The 20,510-nt window shown below is 36.9% G+C and overlaps 2 protein-coding genes and 1 long non-coding RNA gene across 3 annotated transcripts in view; 2 read left to right on the forward strand and 1 right to left on the reverse strand.

Annotated features, from left to right (window-relative positions):
* The first annotated feature begins 936 nt into the window (after positions 1 to 936).
* Positions 937 to 8,294, forward strand: LOC141805631 (uncharacterized). The gene is made up of 4 exons (XR_012599721.1): positions 937 to 1,017; positions 2,212 to 2,372; positions 6,554 to 6,651; positions 8,215 to 8,294. It is a non-coding gene; the product is annotated as an uncharacterized LOC141805631 (long non-coding RNA).
* gfi1b (growth factor independent 1B transcription repressor) lies at positions 5,588 to 9,913 on the reverse strand. Its single transcript, XM_074690771.1, has 7 exons — positions 9,797 to 9,913; positions 9,318 to 9,418; positions 8,843 to 9,031; positions 8,527 to 8,753; positions 8,229 to 8,366; positions 6,521 to 6,686; positions 5,588 to 6,076 (listed from the first exon to the last, which is right to left on the reverse strand). Exons 2-7 carry the CDS (start codon positions 9,409 to 9,411, stop codon positions 5,889 to 5,891), a joined length of 1,002 nt encoding a protein of 333 aa, XP_074546872.1. The 5' UTR covers positions 9,412 to 9,418; positions 9,797 to 9,913; the 3' UTR covers positions 5,588 to 5,888.
* Positions 9,914 to 13,786: 3,873 nt separating this feature from the next.
* Positions 13,787 to 20,510, forward strand: part of tsc1b (TSC complex subunit 1b) — a 42,217-nt gene continuing 35,493 nt past the window's right edge. Inside the window, exon 1 of the mRNA XM_074690567.1 lies at positions 13,787 to 14,081. The gene's annotated coding sequence lies outside the window, so the exon portion shown is untranslated. The remainder of the gene's footprint in view (positions 14,082 to 20,510) is intronic.

A 20,510-nucleotide genomic window follows, 5' to 3' on the forward strand; every position in this document is an offset into this window, starting at 1 on the left:
TGTTCTTAATGTATGTGATCTCATATTGAAATTGAAATGAGGGTAACCTCAATGTCTTTTTTCGAGAATAAATAAAGGTTTGAATGAATGACTGTATAGAGTGATGGGATTTTATCTCGACTCCGAAACGTAGCTGTTACAATGTGTCCCTTAAAGTAAAAACTGCCTGCATGCTTTCAACACATACGGGCTGTTTTCCAAACCCTGTACATAGCATACTACATGTGAATGTTGTATGTAGTATGAATGTAGTCTCGGAAGGTGGAGCTACAAATGATGTTGGTTTTTTTTGCCTTTAATATAAATATACAAAACAAGCTATGGGCAGATCCCAGCATTTAGTTATTTTGTTAATCGTATATAGCAGAATCATCATTCTTGATTTTTAATCTTACACCAAAAGTTATATCATTTACTGAGAAAAAAATCTGGATTTTTATTTTTACAGCTGATGAAAAAACACTACCATGTAATCCACGTATGGTTAAAAAGGGGTAATTTGTAATTAGATTTTGCAAGTTTTCACATAATGACAACTAATTACTAAATTTCAGCCTAAATAGTAAGCACTGCTAGTGTAGTAGGCTGTTAGGAAGAAGTCTCCCTGAATCACTCTGATTCTGACAGCTAGTAGCAAGTTATCGCGGCTAAATAGGAAGTGACTGAGGCTTCGAGTACAGCTATAGGACGCCAGCCAGTCACGTGACCTGAGCTGTCCTTCTGATTGGGCGAGCTCGAGCTCTTCATATCCTCTTAACTGCCGAGTTAGAAAAATATTCATCCCCCGTCCAGTGTGTACGGATAGTATAATTAGCGATTCAGACAGGAAATACTTTTTGAACCAGGCTGTAAATATGTTAATTTCTGCTGTGAAAGTATTTTTCTCTGGCTTGGTGTGTATGTGACTTCCGGTACTCCCGGAACCATCCTCACGCGGACACTCGAGAAATAGCCGCCATTGGTACAGTTTCACCACTAATAAAGAAGTTAGTGGGTCAGACCCAAAGACTCCATGCAGTAAGTAAAGTGTGTGGACAAGGGGCATTTGGAGAAATTTAAGACACAAAGCTCCTGTAAATCTGTTCAGTGTTTAACAAAGTAAAAGGGAACTGGGAACAGTTCAACTTATTACAACTTTTAAGCTTAAGCAGTAGTGAGGTTTTTTTAATGGGAAACTCAAATTTTAAAACAACTTTCATGTTTTGTTTTGTTTTGTTTTAGTCTGTGCACAAAGATATGGAGAAGGCTCTCATGTGTTACTTCCACTCATTAAATCTTAGACTGCTAGGGACAAGACACCCTCAACAGGAAAAGGCCTCACACTGATGATATAAACAACCACTCCACACAGACATGTCACTGTAGTAACAACAAAGTTAAATACATTTGGTGAAGATCTTAAATTACTGAAAGTAGTTGATACAGAGTTAGCTAAAACATGTAAGACTGTTCAAAAACTATTTCCTGCATTAGGGCTCTTCGTAGATGATAACAGACTGGATGTAACATAAAAGTACCAGATTGTGTTGCGTACTTGCAAAATAAGCTTTTAAATCCGAGAAAACGCAACCTCAGGAAATATCGCTCTTCTTTATTGTGTTTATCTTGTGTAACAATTTGTGGGCGTGGCCTTCAGAGGCACTTATCTTTTGGAGTGCAGTCACAAAAATACATGTCAGTGGTAATCAGAAAGCGTCATACACCCTCAGTGTGTGACAGCAGAGGATGTGGTCTCACAGCATCTTCCTGTGTCCAGTCACACAGAGGAAATCTGCTGACACTTTATGTTTTATTTCATGGATTCTGTCCCCAAAATAAATAGAAGTACATGGTGACGGATGAGGGACATAACACCAACAGCAACTACCCAACAATAATCTTCACCCCGTACTTTGACATTTTAAAAATATGCTGATGCTCCAGCTGTTGGACTTAGATCTTTTGGTTGGTTCTGTTAAGTTTTGCTCCCTCACAAGTAATTATACTGAAAAGGAAAGTCTCTTGCTTTAAGGTTTACATAGAGTTACTGTACTTAAGCAAATTATTTGAATCCTTATCTGCAACAAAACAGGTGAAACAGAGAATGAATCCGTGTCTTACAACTGAAAAAGTGATTTTCTCTGCTGTGTTTCCATCTCAAACAAAAGATCTTGTCAGATAATGCATCAGCGAATACTGACTCAGACTCCCATCTTTGCTCTGATCTCACAGGGGAAAGTCTGGGGAGCCTGGGGATCTCCCGCTCTGTCCTCAGTGAGCGTGCCCCGGATGCCTGAGGAGTGTTGAACCATCCCTTCATCCCGTACTGGCCGGGGCTCATTTGCATACAGACAATTTGCAAAACAAATTCCAGCTCAGAGCCTCTTTGGCAGGTATGTGGCTGTGTTTGGGTCACAGAGACTCTGTTACATCTCCCTCAGGTTTCCTGGCTTTGAGGTTTGATTCTGACATCTGGATTTTGAAACATGTGTCGTCTAAATCTGTCTATTCCTTCACTATTATTCTCCTGTTACTTGACTGTATCTAGCATAACAAGATATCTGTCACCCAGAAGACAAATGCTTCTCATACAGCTCCTAGCTATGGCATGAGCAGGACAGTTAGAAGGAAAACCAAGTAAACTTGCAGCTTTCAGGATAACACCTCAGGCAACTCACATGCAAATGTCGAGCACTGAACAATCAACATAAAAACACAAGCAGAGTCTTTGTCTGCTGCTTGGTCGACGCTCTCCTAACATTTTAAAAATCAAAATGCTGCTCAGCTCATAGATTCACTGCTATACAGCTGTGTACAGGTGTCTGAATTAATGATTCTGGTGGAGGCTGACCTGTTTGCCCTCCTTGTTTTCTTCTGTTTTCCCCCTGGCTGTCCCCGCAGGATCCCCCCCTCCCTCCAGGACTCGTGTCCTGTTTGTTTAGTCCCACCCAGCATGGCTCTGTCTCACACTTCTACTGGTTACCTGTGCAGGATTTTGATTTGTGTCTGCACCAGGATGCAGCAGCCTGTTCCAACTGTTGCAGGTGATCTCAACAGACCCTGTCGCCCTGGTGATATCAACACATTTTGCATAAAGACCTCAGATTTGTTTGCCAGACAGTAAGGCTTTATGTTTCCTCTCCCTCTTCCCGCACAGACACTGATTTCTGCAGAGATGTTGTTCTGATGGTGAATTCTGTAAATGATGAATTATTGCGTCTGGATTATTTTCTCCTCTGTCTTTTTAAAAACATTATTGCTGAGCATGTTAGCAGAACTATGGTGGTCTTTAAGAGTCAGAATGCTTTAACATTTTAGTAAAAGAGGACACAATTCCTTGACTAAAAAACAGTAAAAAAACATATAATTGCACAAAGCACAGTGTTTTTCAGAACGGTAACAGAAATCACAAAAAACATCCTTTGATGAAACCGCCCCAAAAAAACCTTTTACAATTTGCAAAATGGTAACAAAAATCTGAGAGAAACATGAGTAATAAATAAATAAAATTAAAAAGATAAGATAAAAGCTTTGACTGAAATTTACTCCAAACATCATATGAACCATTTGCAGAGAAACATTGCTTAAAAACACAAAACTAACTCCCAACACAATAATATTCATTGTTGACCTTTGCAAAACCCATTTCACAGAGCGCAATCACAAAAATTAAATCCACGACAATAAGAAAACTGAAAAGAAATTCACCAAACACAGCAATATATTATAAAACCTACGCTATGAATGGTGCTGTGTCACCAATTCAACCCTCCACTCAATCTTTGTATCTTTGTTGATTCATAACAGCATCTAAAATACATTACCCATGGTGCACCATAGGACAGTATATTCCATCATGGAGTCTCTGTAGTGTATGCCTGTCAGTCTTAACCAAAAGTCACCATTTATTTATTTAAATTAATTTAATTTAAATTAATTTAATTAAATTGTATTTAATTGAATTTAATATAATTGTATTAAATTAAATTAAATTAAATTGAATTTAATATAATTGAGTTTTGTTTTTTCATTTTATTTTTTTCATTCATTTTAATTGAACTAATTAATGAATTTAGTTTATTATCTATTTTATTTCATTCTGTTTAATTTAATTTAATCTATTTTTTATTCTATTTAATTAAATTAAATTCATTAATTACTTTTCATTTATCTATTTTATTTCATTCTATTTAATCCAAGTAAATTGATTATTTAAATTGTTTTCTTATTTAATTCATTTTTTAATTCATTTATTTTTATTTATTTATTTTTATTTTACTTAATTATATATTATTATTATTATTATTATTTTTTATTTATTATTATTTTTTTAATCAAAATCTAATGGGCTTCGAATAGACACCAACCAGTGAATAAGAGAAAAAATTTCCCTTCTTTTCCTTGAAGGTAAACTGAACACAACATAACTTAGAAGTTACCACCTCAGTAAACACAGCAGCAAAGAAAAGTAGTTCAAACATCCTACTTAGTACATAGATAAACATATTTTTGACTCACCAACAAACCAGAAAGCCTCAGAACCAAAACCATCTTTCAAGAATTCTGAAAAGACTACCAAGAATTTTACTTTGGTTTTCCAAAACTGTGATGTTAAAATTTAAGCTAAATAGTGCAATGAAAAACAAGTAACAGTGGAAAAAAAACGACACCAGGTTGTTGTTGTAGTTGTAGTTGTACATGAGGTGTATTAATGATAGTTTATGGCAGGATTATCTACATGCTGGATTATTTCTCTTCGTCTTTAGGCTCCATTCAGTTAGAAACGTGTCATCATTACGATGTGACTTCAGCGGTTTGAAAAATGTTGACAGATTCTGACGCTTCCTTCAGTCAGATTTAGAGGGCCTAGGTGATGATGTGATTTGCCTCTGGCAGCTTAATGTCCTAACAGGTTTGATGTTTGAGGAAGGAGGTGAATCTTCCTTGGAGCTGCCATTTGTTTGTTAAAGTAAATCCAACAGTCTGCCTGGGTGTGGTGACGGTTGACTAAGCAATCAATCCGTTTCCACAGCCTCTCTTTAATCCCATTCCACTTCACACACTGCGGAGGCTGTGCTGCGATACTGGGAGGGTGTGTGGCCCAAATGCATTCTGGTACAGCTAATAGTTTGTGCACGTCTGATTTGTTCCTGAGATTAGAAGGAAGACTCTAACTACTCATTTTCTTTGCTTTCGAGTTACTACTCCAGGTATGGCTCGCTGCCTGACCTTGGATTTGCATGATGTTCAGGTGTGTTATTTGAATACAGGATAACTGTGTCTCGCATTATCTCTGATCCCGCGAATGATTTTCACCTGAGGCCACAGACGCGGCATTCTACATCCTGCTCCGACAGGAAAGTGAGTCATAAAAACACACAGAAACATCTCCAAAAGTGTGTTTACAGTGTTAATCTTAGACAAACAGGAACCTGTATTTGATGGTGTCAGGTATGAAAGACGGTGCTCAGTTTGTGACTTCACATGACTTTATTTGTAAGACTTTCCTTAGAGATTAAAACACACAAACTCCAGCAAATGTACAGCAGAGATCAAGCAGATTTTAAATAAATAATTTAAGACAAATGAACAAAAAAATAGTGTGCTTTCATGCATCTGAGTATGTTTTTGTGAAAAAATAAGTATTTTTTTGCTGTCAGGATTCCTGTAACCCACAGCCAAAATGTTGTGTCATATCTACATTCATCCTCGGACAAAGAGAAAGAGAAAGTTACGAACAATAAATTAACACATTTTAATTCACTTCTTCATGAAACAGGCTGTGTGTCTTCTTCATTCCTGGACTTCATCTGTAAAAGCTGTCCAAAAACCTACCGAACGTTTACTTTAACATCCTTCTGAACATTAAATTTAATACTCATTGCTCTGTACATCTTTAAACACTTAGGCTAAAGTTTGGGCTTCACGCCGTGCTGGCTCTCGTGGTGCCTGCGGAGATCCACTTTACGCTGGAAACCTTTCGAACAAATGTCACATCCAAAGGGTTTGAAGCCGGTGTGCTTCCTGCTGTGTGTGATCAGGTTGGAGCTTTGACTGAAGGCTTTACCACACACCTGGCATTTGTGAGGCTTTTCTCCTACAAATTAACCAAAAAGAAAAAGAATTAAGTGAGACATCTCTTTAAATCTGAAATCATACATCACAAGCTGTTTTCTTTCCATTGCTTCTGACGAATCCAGTGTTTTATTAGTGCCACACATGGAGCTTTTTAGCAGAAAGATATCATTTGCATTGCTATCTATAGCTGAAGAATCATGCCATTGTTCAGATTTGTCAAACATTTATGGCAACAAACGTGAACGCCATGGACTTCCTTCTGCAGAGCTCTGAGCGAAGCAGGAAAACCAGATATGCAAATCTTCAGGACATTTGTTTAAGTTTCTTTTCTGATTTATCAGCAGTTATATTACTCCTAGAAACTATTCCTGCATGTTGCACCTGGAAAGCAGCAAGCGGAGCAGCTTCATGTAATAAAAATGTATCCGATCACTGTAAATCAATCGTGCATATGGTGACGTACCTGTGTGGATGTATGTGTGCTTCTTCATGTCAGACTTCTGGTGGAATCTCTTGCCACAGTACTGGCAGGGGTACGGCCTGGTGTCTGAGTGGATGAGGAGGTGTGTGGAGAGGGTGGAGGAGCGCTTGAAGGTTTTACCGCACATCTTACACTCGAAGCTTTTTTCCTGATAAAAGACAAAAGCATGAAGAGTTATACTACCATGAACTGAAAGATAAAAGTTTGGCTTCAGTTTTATTTGTTGGCCTTGAAACTAAAAGTGATTAAAAAATTGTATTTGTAAATTAGTAATATCATCAAAGCTTTAACAGCGGATGAGAGAAGATGTTTCCCCATAACCACTCACTTGCTCACCACACATTTTCCCTTTTGTTGTTGTCAAACATTTCACGACTAGATATCACTGTTTTTATTTCAAACTAGCTGCAGCTTAAAAAACTTTCTCATCTGTAACACTTGGACTATAACCAATCAAAATGTTTGTCATATTTCACTGTATTACATCCCGGTAAGTCAGTGTTAACTGAAAACCATTTATTCTATGTTTTCATCTGTTTGTGTGTTTTTAAGTAATTGGGCCAGAGAAACAAGTGCTGCTATAACCCTGTTAAGAAGAAAATCTTTTAAATGCTTGAAATTCAATATGTACAGTGACATTCTGACTAGTTTAGACATTGTTACCAGTTAAACATCAGCCTTGATGCAACCAATTTCGTTTTGGAATAATAACAGTAAATAAATAAATAAATAAATAAATAAATAAATAAATAAATAAATAAATAAAATTAAATAAATATAAATAAATAGATCAATAAAATAAATATCATAAATAAATAGATAAATAAAATAAAAATTAAATAAATAATATAAATAAATAGATCAATAAAATAAATAATTGGATAGATTAATAAATAAATAGATAAATAAATAACATAAATGAATAGATAATTAAATATAAATAAATAAATAAATAAATAATAAAAAAACACATAACTTGTACAAAGCCAGTGGTATTTCCCACAGAGGAATGATATTTAGTAATGAAAAAATTAAATCACAGTGACATTACACTAATAACAATCTCTCATTTCAGGTAAAGCTTTGGAGGGAACCAATAATATCTGCAAAATCGTTTGTGTCAGTATAACTGTTTCAAGATATATGACAACAACAGAATCTTCAGCCATTAACGTAAACCATCATCAACAGAAAATGGCAGTAATTTTCTGCTAGGGTTTTCTTTTTAATGACCTGGTGCTGTTAGCTTCACAGTCTGGTTGTGCTAATGTAGGTAAGTTTACAGTGAAGTGTACAGTTACACTAATATTAACTCCTTCTTCAAAAACTGAAACCAGAGCGTGTTGAAAGTCAGCAGATGATTTACCCCATACATGTTAACAAGACTCACTTTTTAGCCCTTGCTAGTTCTGATTTTGACATAAGGATTCCCAAGTTTATGCAATACTTGCCAACAAACTGTGATAACTTCATGAAGACAGAAAATGATTGTTGTAAAGTACATAAAGAAAAATTAAGATTGTGTTAGAAGCTGGTGAGAGAGAGTTAAAAGAAGCTGAACTTAAAGGTCTGATGAACACTGTTGTATTGAATACCCACTGTATACAAAGGTCTCAAAAGATATTAAGTGTGAGACTAAAACCTGTTTTCACATGTTTGTTTGTATCATCATTTAGAGTCACTGCTGTACCTGAGAGTGGACGTTCATGTGTTGCTCCAGACTGACGGCGTGACCAAAGGTTTTTCTGCAGATGTTGCAGCCAAAAGGTCTCGTTCCACTGTGGGACCTCCTGACATGAACCTCCAGTCCGTGTGGTGTGGAGAACACCTGAATCACAGTTTCTTCATTAATGGAGACAAATTTAACTTACATATAGCTATAAATAAACATTGACATTTTAAAAACAGCCTTGGTGTAAGTTGTCTGGTCAAAATCCTTAAAAATCAAAACTGTATTTGCAGGTATTGATCTTCTGTTTGATGCTTACCTTTTCACAGGTGATGCAGTGGTAGGTGTTGGAGGTGGGGGAGTAATGGGTGCTGCAGTCCAGAGGTTGTTGAGCAGGTGGGCTGCAGCTCAGGTGGTTGCTGTACAGATTCCCGGCATGCTGCAGAACTTTGGGGCTGAAACTCATCTGACGAAGCTCGAAAGAGGAAGACACTGGCTCCCAGGCGTAGGGTTTGTAGTACGAGGGGAATCCTGCCATGTGAGCATCTGAAGGTGCACAGTCACACTTTTAAAACTTTCACTCATTTTAAAGTTTTCACATAGAGAACCTAGAAATGGATGCAGGGGCAGCGCACCATTTAAGTAGTACGGCTGCGTGAGAGCCACAGGGGGTCTGGTTGGCTCTGGGTGAGCAGGTAAGGGCCGCTCAAGCTCTGCATCCTCCTCCTCTTCCTCCTCAAAGGAGCGGTGGTCTGGAGGGGGAGACCGCTCCTCTGACTGAGGCTCATCCGAAGAGTCTGTGTTGTGAACTTCTGGTGGAGCTTCTAACAAATCCACAACAAATAAAGGTGTGATTGATTCAAGCTGGGGACATTGCTCTGTGTGATTAAACAGCGAGTAAATATGCTATTAAAACAAAACTCGGCTGAGGAGGACATTATGTTTGAATAGCAAACACCTTACCAACTTTAAAGATAGAGAATGACACAAGATTCTGTTACCCTTCTGTATTTAAAATATATTTATTTATTATAAAAATAATCAGCTTTTTCCTGTCGAATATCAATACAATTGAAGTATTTCTCTCTCTCTTTTTTTTTTTGGTCTTACCTGTACACAAGGAGGCCTGTGGCTCCTCGTCATATGATCGATGGATATTGTAGGATGGTAGCCTTTTGTTTTTAACCAGAAATGACCGAGGCATGTTGAAGCTGTTATCAGAAAAACAAGGAACCCAACTCATTTTAAAAACAGAAAACAAAACACTTTTTTTTACTTTAAAGCTGATATTAAAATGTTCAATATAGCAATTCACAATTAAAAAACAAGACTTTTCGATACTTTTATATTTTATTAACATAACTGGCATATTTGTCTGTCTTAGTTGACTGCCATAATTCATAAATAGCCTGTAATTGAGAGGTTATAATGAAGGCTTTTACCTAAATAGGCCAATTGGACATTTTAACAGTTTGAAATATAATTTTAGTAAAAAAAAAAAAAAAAAGAAAAAAAAAAAAAGATAAATAAATAATAATAATAAAAAAACTTTGGTGTAGCTACCAGTATTCAACTTTTTGTCAACTCACCGTTAACTGCGCGGGCTTCCGTAGCAGTGAAACTTTATAAAGTTAGCGATAAATAAGCCAATAGTCTCCTCGTTTCCTTGGCTCAGTGGTGAAAATTGCGTCTCAAAAATCCTTTCACTGAAAGCCCAAAAAAAGCAAAGCAGAATAACAGCATCACACTTGTTGCTCTTTCTTTTTCTCCCCTCCCTGATTTTCAATCAGATAATTCCGCACGAGAATCTGACTGCGCGTTCAGCCAATGAGAGCGCGGCCTGCAGGTGCAAATTTGCGTAGAAAAACACGGGGCCTGAGCTGTCCCTGGAACAGTTACACAGAACACCCAGTGCTCCGAGGCAAAATAAAGTCAGGTCAGAGGCTAACATTTAAAAGTTGAGGTAAAGTTTTAGGAAGAGTTGGCCTATTTCGATCTGTCTGAACAAAGACAGTTAGAAAAAAAAAGTTTAATGCCCCAGACATGCTGATATGATTTAAAGTAATGAGAAGCGCCAATTTAAAAGCGCCACCAAAAATAGTTTTTAAAAATTCATTCTAACCATTCAAAATTATATACACTCAAGAATTAGTGTCAATTGAAAATCTTTCCTAATATTTCCACCAGTCAATGTTTGATCTACAGGATTTACTCTCAGTAATGTGTGTATGACCGTGTTGTGTGCAGGATTTAAATTACCAAGAGATCATGAGACTGTTGCTCTTCCATGACAAACACACACCAAAGCACACACCAAACCAGTCCGGGAGATCAGGACTGTTGACTCTGTGTATTTATTAAAGCACATTGATATTCGGATGTGACTAGATTTCTTCACATGGGGCTTCAGTGTCACGACAACGGAAAGGAAAGTGGATAATTAGTAAAAAAAGTAGATAAATAATGTTTCGAGTGAGATTTTTTTTTTTCTTTTTGAGATGCCAGCTACAGAAAGTTGAGTGAAAGTCTGTAAAAGTTTGAACTGCAAAAAGTTAACGAGGAAAAAAAAGAGCAACAGCGACATCTCGTGGACAGAAAGTGTGCTTTCAATCTCCCCTTTGTAATGAGTTGCGAGGGACTGTTTGAGCCCTACATAATAATAATAATAATAATAATAATAATAATATTGTGCAACACAAAATATTCAATATTTTATTAATTAATTAAAAATAAATAAATAATCTTCCCCCTGTAATGAGTTTTGTAGAAAAATGTTTCAGCCCTGTATAATAATAATAATAATAATAATAATAATAATAATAATAATAATAATAATAATAATAATAATGACAATTATAATGACAATTATAATGAGCAGAAAAAAACAATAATTCATTAATTGATTTAAAATAATAATAATAATAATAATAATAATAATAATAATAATAATAATAATAATAATAATAATAATAATAATAATAATAATAATAATAATAATATCACTTACACAGCTCACAATAAGCAACACAAGGTTGTCTCCTGGTTACTGGAAAAATTGGTACACATGTCTCTTTGTGTTGTAATTACTGACAATCTACCAACTGTGACTTTGTATTACTTGTAATTACTAGTTCTTGTATGTTTTTATGTACACAGATATGGACATATGGGTCTGGGAATAAAAAATAAAAAAAAGACTTTTGATGATTTCTAAGTTGTATACATGGTGTTATTACAAGGGATAGAGGTCTACTGTGCATGCTACATCTGACTGTTAAAAAAGAGCAGGAGGGGACTCTTCTTTAGGATGTCATGTGTGCCAATGTACAGAATAAAATCAGAAAAGATGTAAGAAGTTCGATTTTGTCTACAGAGGGCGGCAAAATCAGCACAATCATAAAGTTCCTCATAGAACTTTTAAACAGAGAAGGTTCAAAATCCTCATTGCAGTCCTCCAAGGGGGTGGTAAAAACAAGGTCGATTCCTGATTGAATTAATTATGATCTGATCTGCAGGTTTAGCACAAATGTCATTTATATGCTTGGTTAGAATCTTCGAAAAACTATACTTTTGCATTTTTTAAGTCTCCACCAGCTGATTAAATGGGTTTCCTGTTAGATATGTACTTTATGTGATTTTTGCCAATTGATGATCCGAAGGTGGATGACCATCTTATAACTTAAACTCAAAACAAAAACATTTAAAAAACCCATCCATAAAAACAAATGGATTTGTATCTACATGAAAAATAACAGCTACAAAAAATACAATTATTACGAGGAGGTTTTTTTTTAGGTTATGTAACTCTGTTAAGTAACCTGAGTGACTTGATAAACATCTTTCTTTGATGATTGAAGGAGGATGACTGCCATTTAAATGCATATGATAATAGTGAGTAAATCAAATCAAGTGGTCAAACAAAAACATTACTACAAAAAAAAAGAAGAATATTAAAGCAGAGTAAAAAAAGTATAAAAAGCCATGACTAGGTCTTATAAGTGCATTAAGTTTACTAAATGACATTTTAATAAATAGTATAGATAGTCCAGCAACAGACACTAGTTTTTACAGGACAATAAACGTTACAGACAATAAACAACAATAAAAACACATTCATAAGTCCAAAGTTGATCTTTCAAGTGTTCATGTTCAGCAGTCAGACCATTTCTGGAAGAAGCTGTTTTCTGGTGGTTCTGGCTCTGATGCAGTAAATAGTAAATTTATAGTATGTGTGGTGTATGTGGTGAATCGTTGGTCCAGGTGACGATGAAGTTATCTCAAAATCCAGTCTTCATCTTGGGTGATATGGGTCTTTGTGACCAACACCTTCTTGATTACTCCTGCGACTAAAGCATGAATGACCATGGATGAGTTCGCAGCCACAGCTTTTCCACATTAACAAACAGGCACTGGTGGGCATAAGCTAATCATTGTGTGAGAGGTTTTAGACTTCTCCACCAACATGGCACAGATGATGAACATCAACCACATCCTCTCCCATCATTTTAGCACCAGCTGCCCCCAAAAGACAGTACACTGCTGACTTATAAGTGCGAAGCTTGGTATCCAGAAGTCCTGTCAATTGTTTTCCACAATGATCAGACAAAATACAGGCAGGAGGTGGCGCATCAGTCAATCCAAATCCATTTTGAGATGCTTTACAAAAGAGTAGATTTAGGGCGTACTCTGTGTTGTATTACCAACAGAGACCAAATATCAAGACTGAGTAAGACCTGGTTCCATCTTACAGGCAAGACCCGCCCTAAAAATCAGCCGAATAAAGCTGAAATGTGTTTCATTAAATCATAGCTTATGTCACTATTCATTATGCTGTTTGATTAGTGGTTGAATTTGTTCTTGTGAAACTGTAGATAGGGTGATCCAACTTCTTAGATTAATACAGACATGAAGGATAATTTTAAAAATACATAAATTATAGTACACAGATATTCTTATTGTGAACTCAGCTTTATTATCCAGGCCTGTACCAAATGTTGGCTTTCCAAGTAGCTTCATAAACTGGTTACTAAACTAAATTACAATACCTTTGGTATTGCTGTAAAGGTGAAGACTGTTTTGTTTGTCAAAGATAGTGATGTAACTTCATAATGTAAGATTTAAAATGTACAGCATAGCATTTTCTACTTAAATACAGTTTTAAAAATAAATAAATTAACTACATGAAGACTCCAAGTAGTGTCAGAGGAATAAGATGCATAAGTAGAAAAGAAAAGAGTCAGTGTAGGTTTATGTTTTCTGGAAACTTAAAGAAAAAAGAAAGTCTCTAAAGTTGTTTTTCCCACAATAAATAACATTTACTTAAAAGTAAAACGTTTTTTATGATTTTGTCTTAACTGAAACTTAAAAAAAAGTATCTTTCTGCTGCATTTCTATTTTTTTGTAGTAATTTTTTTTTATCTTATTATTTTTTTACTTATTGTGTTTTGATGAAATTGTTATACTTTCTTCTTTTTTTGCGTCTGCTACCTTCGTATTGATCTCAACGTCTTGCCAAAAAATATATCTAACACGCGCATGCGCGTTTCACATGTGGGTCACGCGAAACCGCATTACATACAGTTCATCCATCCACCAATGGGCAGATGAGAAAAACAATCTTGGTTTGCAAAGGAGGGAATAACTTGCCGGGTTATGGGTTATAATACCACTTTGGGATTAAAAGATGCAGTTTGAAGCATTAATTTTAGATGCTGTGAAACTGATTTGAGTTGTAAAAGTTGTGTCTGCGACCTGCGGGGCGCTAACTTGTGGGATTATTTTGCATGCAGCCCGACAGCGGAGGCTGACTGCGGTGGGATGGGCTGTGAGGTGTTCAAGATGGCGGCGCCCTGTGGAGTGCAGCTACTCTAACAGGTAAACAGGTCTGATTTTTTACATCTTATACATTTTTCTTCCAGTGAATCTTGTGGCACACGACTCGTGAAACCAAACACTAGCTCTTCGGCCTGCTTCTCCGCCGATTCACCACGGCTGACAGGCGAGATGAATCCCCGACCGAGTGTGGGTCGCTGCTCCCAGCTAACGTTAGCTCTCGGCGGTGGGACTGACTTGTTTTTGGAAAGACCCAGTGATGGATTTGGAAGATGTTGATGCATCAGACATGAAATCGTAATTTTATTTCCCATTTCCATGAAGACTGAAGAGGTTCTGGTTTTGCACGGGGAAAAACGCCAGCATATTTTTATAATCGGATAAAGTAAACCCAACCCTGCCCATTGTTCTCTGCGAGTTGTTTACCACAGGCAGCAGCCAGTGGTCAGTCCACATACAGCAGCGGCTCCTCAGATTTTCTAGCTTCACACCTCAGTCTTTGCACTTCTCTCATGATGCATGTGAAAACTCAGTAATATTTGTGCTTTTGTGTTTTTATTTACCGACTCGATGCATGCCTTCTCATAGATTCTGCAGCTTTCTGCATCATGCTCCCCTGCTTTTGAGTTTCAGCTGCAGCCAAACTTGACTTAATCAGTGTTTTGTTATCATTATACCAATCCACTCAGGTATACCCAGGTTTTTCCTCTTGTCTGTTAAGCTTTTATGCTATCACGAAGACCAAGTGAGTCACTGATTTTACAGCTTGACCTGCTCGACCCCTGTGTCACATTGACTGCCACCATGCCCCACATCTGTTTGTCACAGCTCTATCTAAATTATAAGAACATGACCATCTTCTTAGTAAGCGTCTAGTCAGAATTTAAAAAATATAAATTGGGATCATGAGGGGTAATTTCCTCCGGAAACATAGCCTGACCAGAAGCTCTAAAATAGTCCCTGATGTTTTCTAATTACAGAGAGTTGTCATAGTGTATTTGTTGGACTGTATATTTTGTAAATTGCAAATCCTAGAGGCAGATGCAAAGAGTTTCTCTTGGTGGAAGGATTAAAATTTGCATTGTCTAAGAACTGTTACACACATTAGTATCAATTTCTTTCTTTTAAAAACACCAAATCTTACCTGTATCAGAATAAACCTTTCACTCTTATTATGGCTGTAAAAATAGTCATAAAACAAAACAAACATTTGATTCCACCATGAAACATACATTTCATTGGTGAAAAAAATAACAAAAAACAATGTCAGTGGATGACATATTTTTAATCCTCTAGGCAGCGAGCCTCCATATCATGACAGAGCTTAAACTCACTGCCCAGATGTATGATGGGAAGTTAATACCAGCAGCATTAGAGAAGCTTCTCTCATGACTGAAAACAAAGCTGTGCAGGTTGGTTAAGGCTGCACCTGGCTTGTCATAGAAGCTCAGATCTTCCAGCTTGCAGGAAACTTTGATTACTGAGAGCAATGAGTTCAGGCTTTTTGATTTTGGTTAGACCTTTCCCCTTCTGGTGCTTGCTGCGGTGTTTCTTATTTTTGACATGGACATGGAGGTTGTTTCATGATTTTGCTGACACTTGTTCATGCTTTTTTCTGAGAATCTAAGTGCTGTTCTTAATGAAAATTCTTAAAACTGGTGAAGTCAAGTGTTGTTTTGCTCTTCCTGTGCTTAACAGGCAAAACAAACTTTAATTTGTTTTCTATTTCTGTTCCCAGCTCTTCTCTTCATTACAGCTAACATGAAGTCATTGTCACATTTGCTTATTAATGTAGGGATGGGTACTGGATGGGGATGCACCGATCAAACTTTTCTGGTCCTGATACTGATACCGATACCTGGGCTTTGGGTATCAACCAATACCAATCCTGATCTGATACTGGCGTTAAATAATAACCTGCATGCCCTACTGTGGGATAAGACTATCATCTTATATTTACTTAAACTACACGTGTTTGAATGTTAAACAGCAGTTTGGTTAAAAAAATGCTTCAGAATTAACAGAAATGACTATTTGATTGTAAAATTTTATATCTTGTAGACTAAATCATAGTTTAGCCTTAGTGTCAAGTTTGGACCGATCCTTTCCCACTGATACTTAATCCAGCTTTGAGGGGCTGGATCAGTGTACTTTTATAGGTGCAGACTGAATTCCATCAGTAGTATGGAGTACCAATTCAAGGAAAATCAAATTGATATTTCTCAATGCATCTTTGTGACTGTGAGGGAGTGGAAGAGTAGGGGATTGTCCCTCCTGGAAATGAACACAGCAGCGCAAGTTTATAATTTGAGAAGTATATATGTTAAACTGAAAAGACTTTGAGATTTTATTCTTGAAAGAATTAGTATCTAAAGCCACGTTTCCACCAAGCAGACCGGTTCGGTTCGTCTCGGTATGGCGCTCATTTTGTAGCATTTCCACTGACTTATCTCGGGATAGATCCCCAAATAACAGAGACGAGCCGTCCCACTTTTTGGGACCCTTTCGTATGGTGCCAGAGTGAACCAATCCGAAGGTGGAGCTACCGCACTGCAGACCGTTGATTGGTCAAAAGAATCGTCACTTAACCCGACAGCGGCTTCATTTCTCCTGGCGGCACACAGACTTCTCTGAAACTTCTCTGATTGCGCTTTGTAACAAAGAGCTACATGACAATCACAGAGAGGACGAAAAGCTGCACGTCTTCCATCTGTGCTCATTGTTTACTGTGTTACGTTTTTCTTCTTCGCTGGATTTATTAGCGGGGTAAACTGTGTCGCGCTGCTACGACGTCACGGTATTGTTTAACAGCTGCGACTTTCAGCATCTGGCTTACACACTACCTACCTCGAGAGGGCACAGTTTGATGTGGAAACGCAAATGGGATCAGGCTTAACAGTACTGAACCATACCAAACCGCACTGAACCGAATCGGACTGCTTGGTGGAAACGCAACTATAGAGTACCAGTACCAATTGCCAGGTACCGGGCATCAGTACCATATCATTTTAAACATGAAAGGTACCCATCCCTATATTAATATGTTGGCTGATATAATTTTTCTTAGGCTCTTTTCTTTATTTCCATTCCAAAAAACATGTTACACATAAGGCCCATTAAAATTAAAGCACTTTAAGGCAACAGCGCTGCAAGGAAAAGGAATGTCAGAGGCAGGAGTTTGTGTTATGTTGTACTAACCAGTATCCTAACTTGTTATTCACATATGCATTACAGTCCTCCTTAACCTGTTACATAACCACAACCTATCATAACGAAGGCATATAATACTAAACTGCTTCCCAAGCAAGCATAATTTCAGCTGAATGATGAGAGTCGCGATAAATGACCATATTTGAATGGAAAACTTAAGTTTAATAAATAAAACACTCACTGATTAACAGTTGTAGTGGATGGGTTTGAGATGAGCACATAAAATTTAAATATGATGCAAGAATGATAAAAGGCAGCAACACAAAGCAACTGTTGTGAAATGTGTTGTAAAAAATAATACCGGAAGATAATGACAGAGCTAGAAGCAAGAGGAAAAAAGTAAGTCTTTAAAGTTTATTCAGAGTAAATAGTAGATCTAGATATCTAAATTTAATGTGGCACAAAAGCCAAGAGGGGCGAATCTTAAAACGTAGTTACTTTAAACTTTATGGCCAAAGTTAGGAAACCGCAGGAGATGCCATCAGTGACAAGGGGTGGCAGAGCTGGTGAGCTATGCTATTTAAAGCTACGTAAACAAGTGTTCTTCAGATTGAAGATTTTGTTTCTAGGGTTAAGATTTGTTGATTAGATCCTTTATCATCTTAAAAAAGTCCACATCTGTTAACAGAACTGATGGTTTTCCTGCTGAAAGTCTCTTCTCGAATGCACCAATCAGGCTGTCTGTCTGTTTCGAAAACACTCTAAGATATTCACACAGGAGAAAAAGGAGGTTGTTGGTGACTGAATGTGCACAGCCTAATGTTATTTCCAGTGTCCACATGGAAGTGTCCAGGCTGCATAAAGGTTCTTTGTGTGCCCCTGAGCGTTCCCAAGCTGCCTGAAATCACAGTTAATTGATAACAAGGAGACAATGTGCCGTGACTCCCTGCATAATTCGACCAACAGGGACCTGTTTTAGCATTTCTCATGTTGTTTTGATTTGTTGTGAGAGTCATGTTTGCATATTTTATACTTTTACTAAAACTAAACTGAATGTGTCAGTTTCCAAATCACCAAACTTCACTTTTATCTTTGCTTTTGTAACATGTCTATGTTGAAGATTCAATACTTGACACTGAATAAACCTATTAAAATTTAACACATTCAGCTGTTTTCTAACACTAATCATACTCCAAGGCGACGAGTGTTGTGACCTAAGTGTTGAAAGGAGATCTTAAGCGCGGATGAGATCCCTGGTGCTGATTCATTACTGTGTTGGGGCCTAAGCTGCTGGGTGCAGACACCCTGATGATAATGACCTGCCCATCAGGATTATTTATGCTGGTTTTTCAGATGCAGATTCACAAGGCTCCCTGGCCTCCTTCTATTATGAAAGGCTACCCCAGTGTTTATCCAAAAAACATCAAAGATATTATAAACATACTTAAAACAGCGAAGGTCAGGGTGTGTTTTGGAAACACGCTTCTTCAGCAGTTTATTTTGAGTTGCTATTGAATTGAACTCTGATCCAGGCTCCGGCAGTGAATAAGACGGGTTGAAATAGATGGGAGCTGCCGGGTCATGTTGGGTTATAGGTCATGAATTTGGATGTATAACACTGTCTCAGAAGACATCGGCTTTGTTTATTAGTTTAATCCCATCTTAATCTCTTCTCTGAGCTTCTCTTGATTTGTGCTGCGTCCAGTTTGTGCAGAATTTCCGGCTTTTTTATGATCCTCTTGATGGTTCATGTGTACTATTCTGGATTCATGGAATCTCAAACTGTTTGAAACCCACAATGTAGGCTTTGTTATGTTGCAGCTTGTTGTGGAGCGGCTTGTTATGTGTTGTGTTTCCAGCAGATTTATTAATACCAGCTGGGTTTGATTTTTTTTCTCAGTGAATATTTCATAAATTACAGTGTCTGGAGCTTCACAGTTAAACATATCAGCTGCCATTGGAGAAGGGTGTCTTCAGAACAGTATCAAAAACAGTTTTCAAAAACAGCCGTGCATAGATGGGTAACAATACTTGTCAGTCCTCTTATTTATAGTTCTCGCCATAATTTGTTACAAAAATGAATCCATGACAAATAAAGAGATTAGATTTTTTCCAGTCTAGATTTTCTGGTTACAAATTGGATTGCATTTGTGTAATCTAAACTAGATTAGACCTTTTCAATTCAAACCGCATTGGAAACGTAAGAGTTTGTGCTTTCCAGTGATAAATAGTAGGGGTTGGAGAAAAAATGATATTGGGATTTTTTGTTTGACAATATGAAAATAAGGATTCTTTGTCAATTTTTTTTTCTAATTCAGATTCTTCATTTCAGTCTTTGTTTAAAAACTGGATTGGAAACAAGTCACCACTTTTCTCTAGCAGAGGGCGAAATATTTCTCTCTGACTCATGTGATGTGGATTTTATAGGAAAATATAGGAAACAACATGGACATTTTCATAAATATTTAACTTTTCACATGATCTGGTGTAGGGCTGCACGATTATCGCAATCACAATCGCAATCGCAATCGCAATGTCAGCACATGCAATTCAGATTTTTCTCCATGATAACCAAGCAAGTCTGTAGACTCATCATGACACAACATTTTTTATTAAATCGCAAGCACAATCGCAATCGCAATATTGTCCACCTAATCGCAAATCGCACCTTTTCCCCAAATCGTGCAGCACTAATCTGATGTTAAAAAAGCAAACCAAAAATCGCAAAAATCTTAAGTATTGTAGAATCGCAATTTAAAATTATCGAATATGGAATAATAATCGAATTGAATCATAATAGAATGGAATCACGAGAATAGCATATTGTCCCAGCCCTTATAAATAGTTAATTACCGTAATCTCAAGCATATGATGAAACAAAGGAACAGAAATATCTAGAAATCTCCAAACAGCTCCTGGAAACTGTAACTCCTTGACTTTTCGCCCAAGCCAAAAAATTACAACGTAGACGGTAGAGTTGCATAATTTGGCTAAGTTGTGTGATTGCAATCAGCTTGGTAAATAGTGTGATTTGCGATTATAATGAATGATAGTTTTAGGCTCCATATTTGGTTATAAAGGAACATGCAGATATATTACTGTCAGTTGTGAAATATGTACTTTTCAATTGAAAAATGAATTTAAGAATACAGCCAAGAAAGCTTGTGCAGTACTATTCTCACTACAGCAATGCCAAGTTAGTTTCTAAATAATTTTATAAAAACACTTTGTTTTGGTCTAGATTGGTTTTTATCTGTTGATTTTTTTGTTAGAGCTGTAGCCCGTTGATCCTGTATTTTTAATACGTAAATAGACAAAAAT

The sequence above is a fragment of the Halichoeres trimaculatus genome, unplaced genomic scaffold, assembly GCF_033239565.1.
Source record: "Halichoeres trimaculatus isolate MK-OKI-2021-1 unplaced genomic scaffold, fHalTri1.1 fHalTri1_scaffold_16, whole genome shotgun sequence".
Taxonomy (NCBI): domain Eukaryota; kingdom Metazoa; phylum Chordata; class Actinopteri; order Labriformes; family Labridae; genus Halichoeres; species Halichoeres trimaculatus.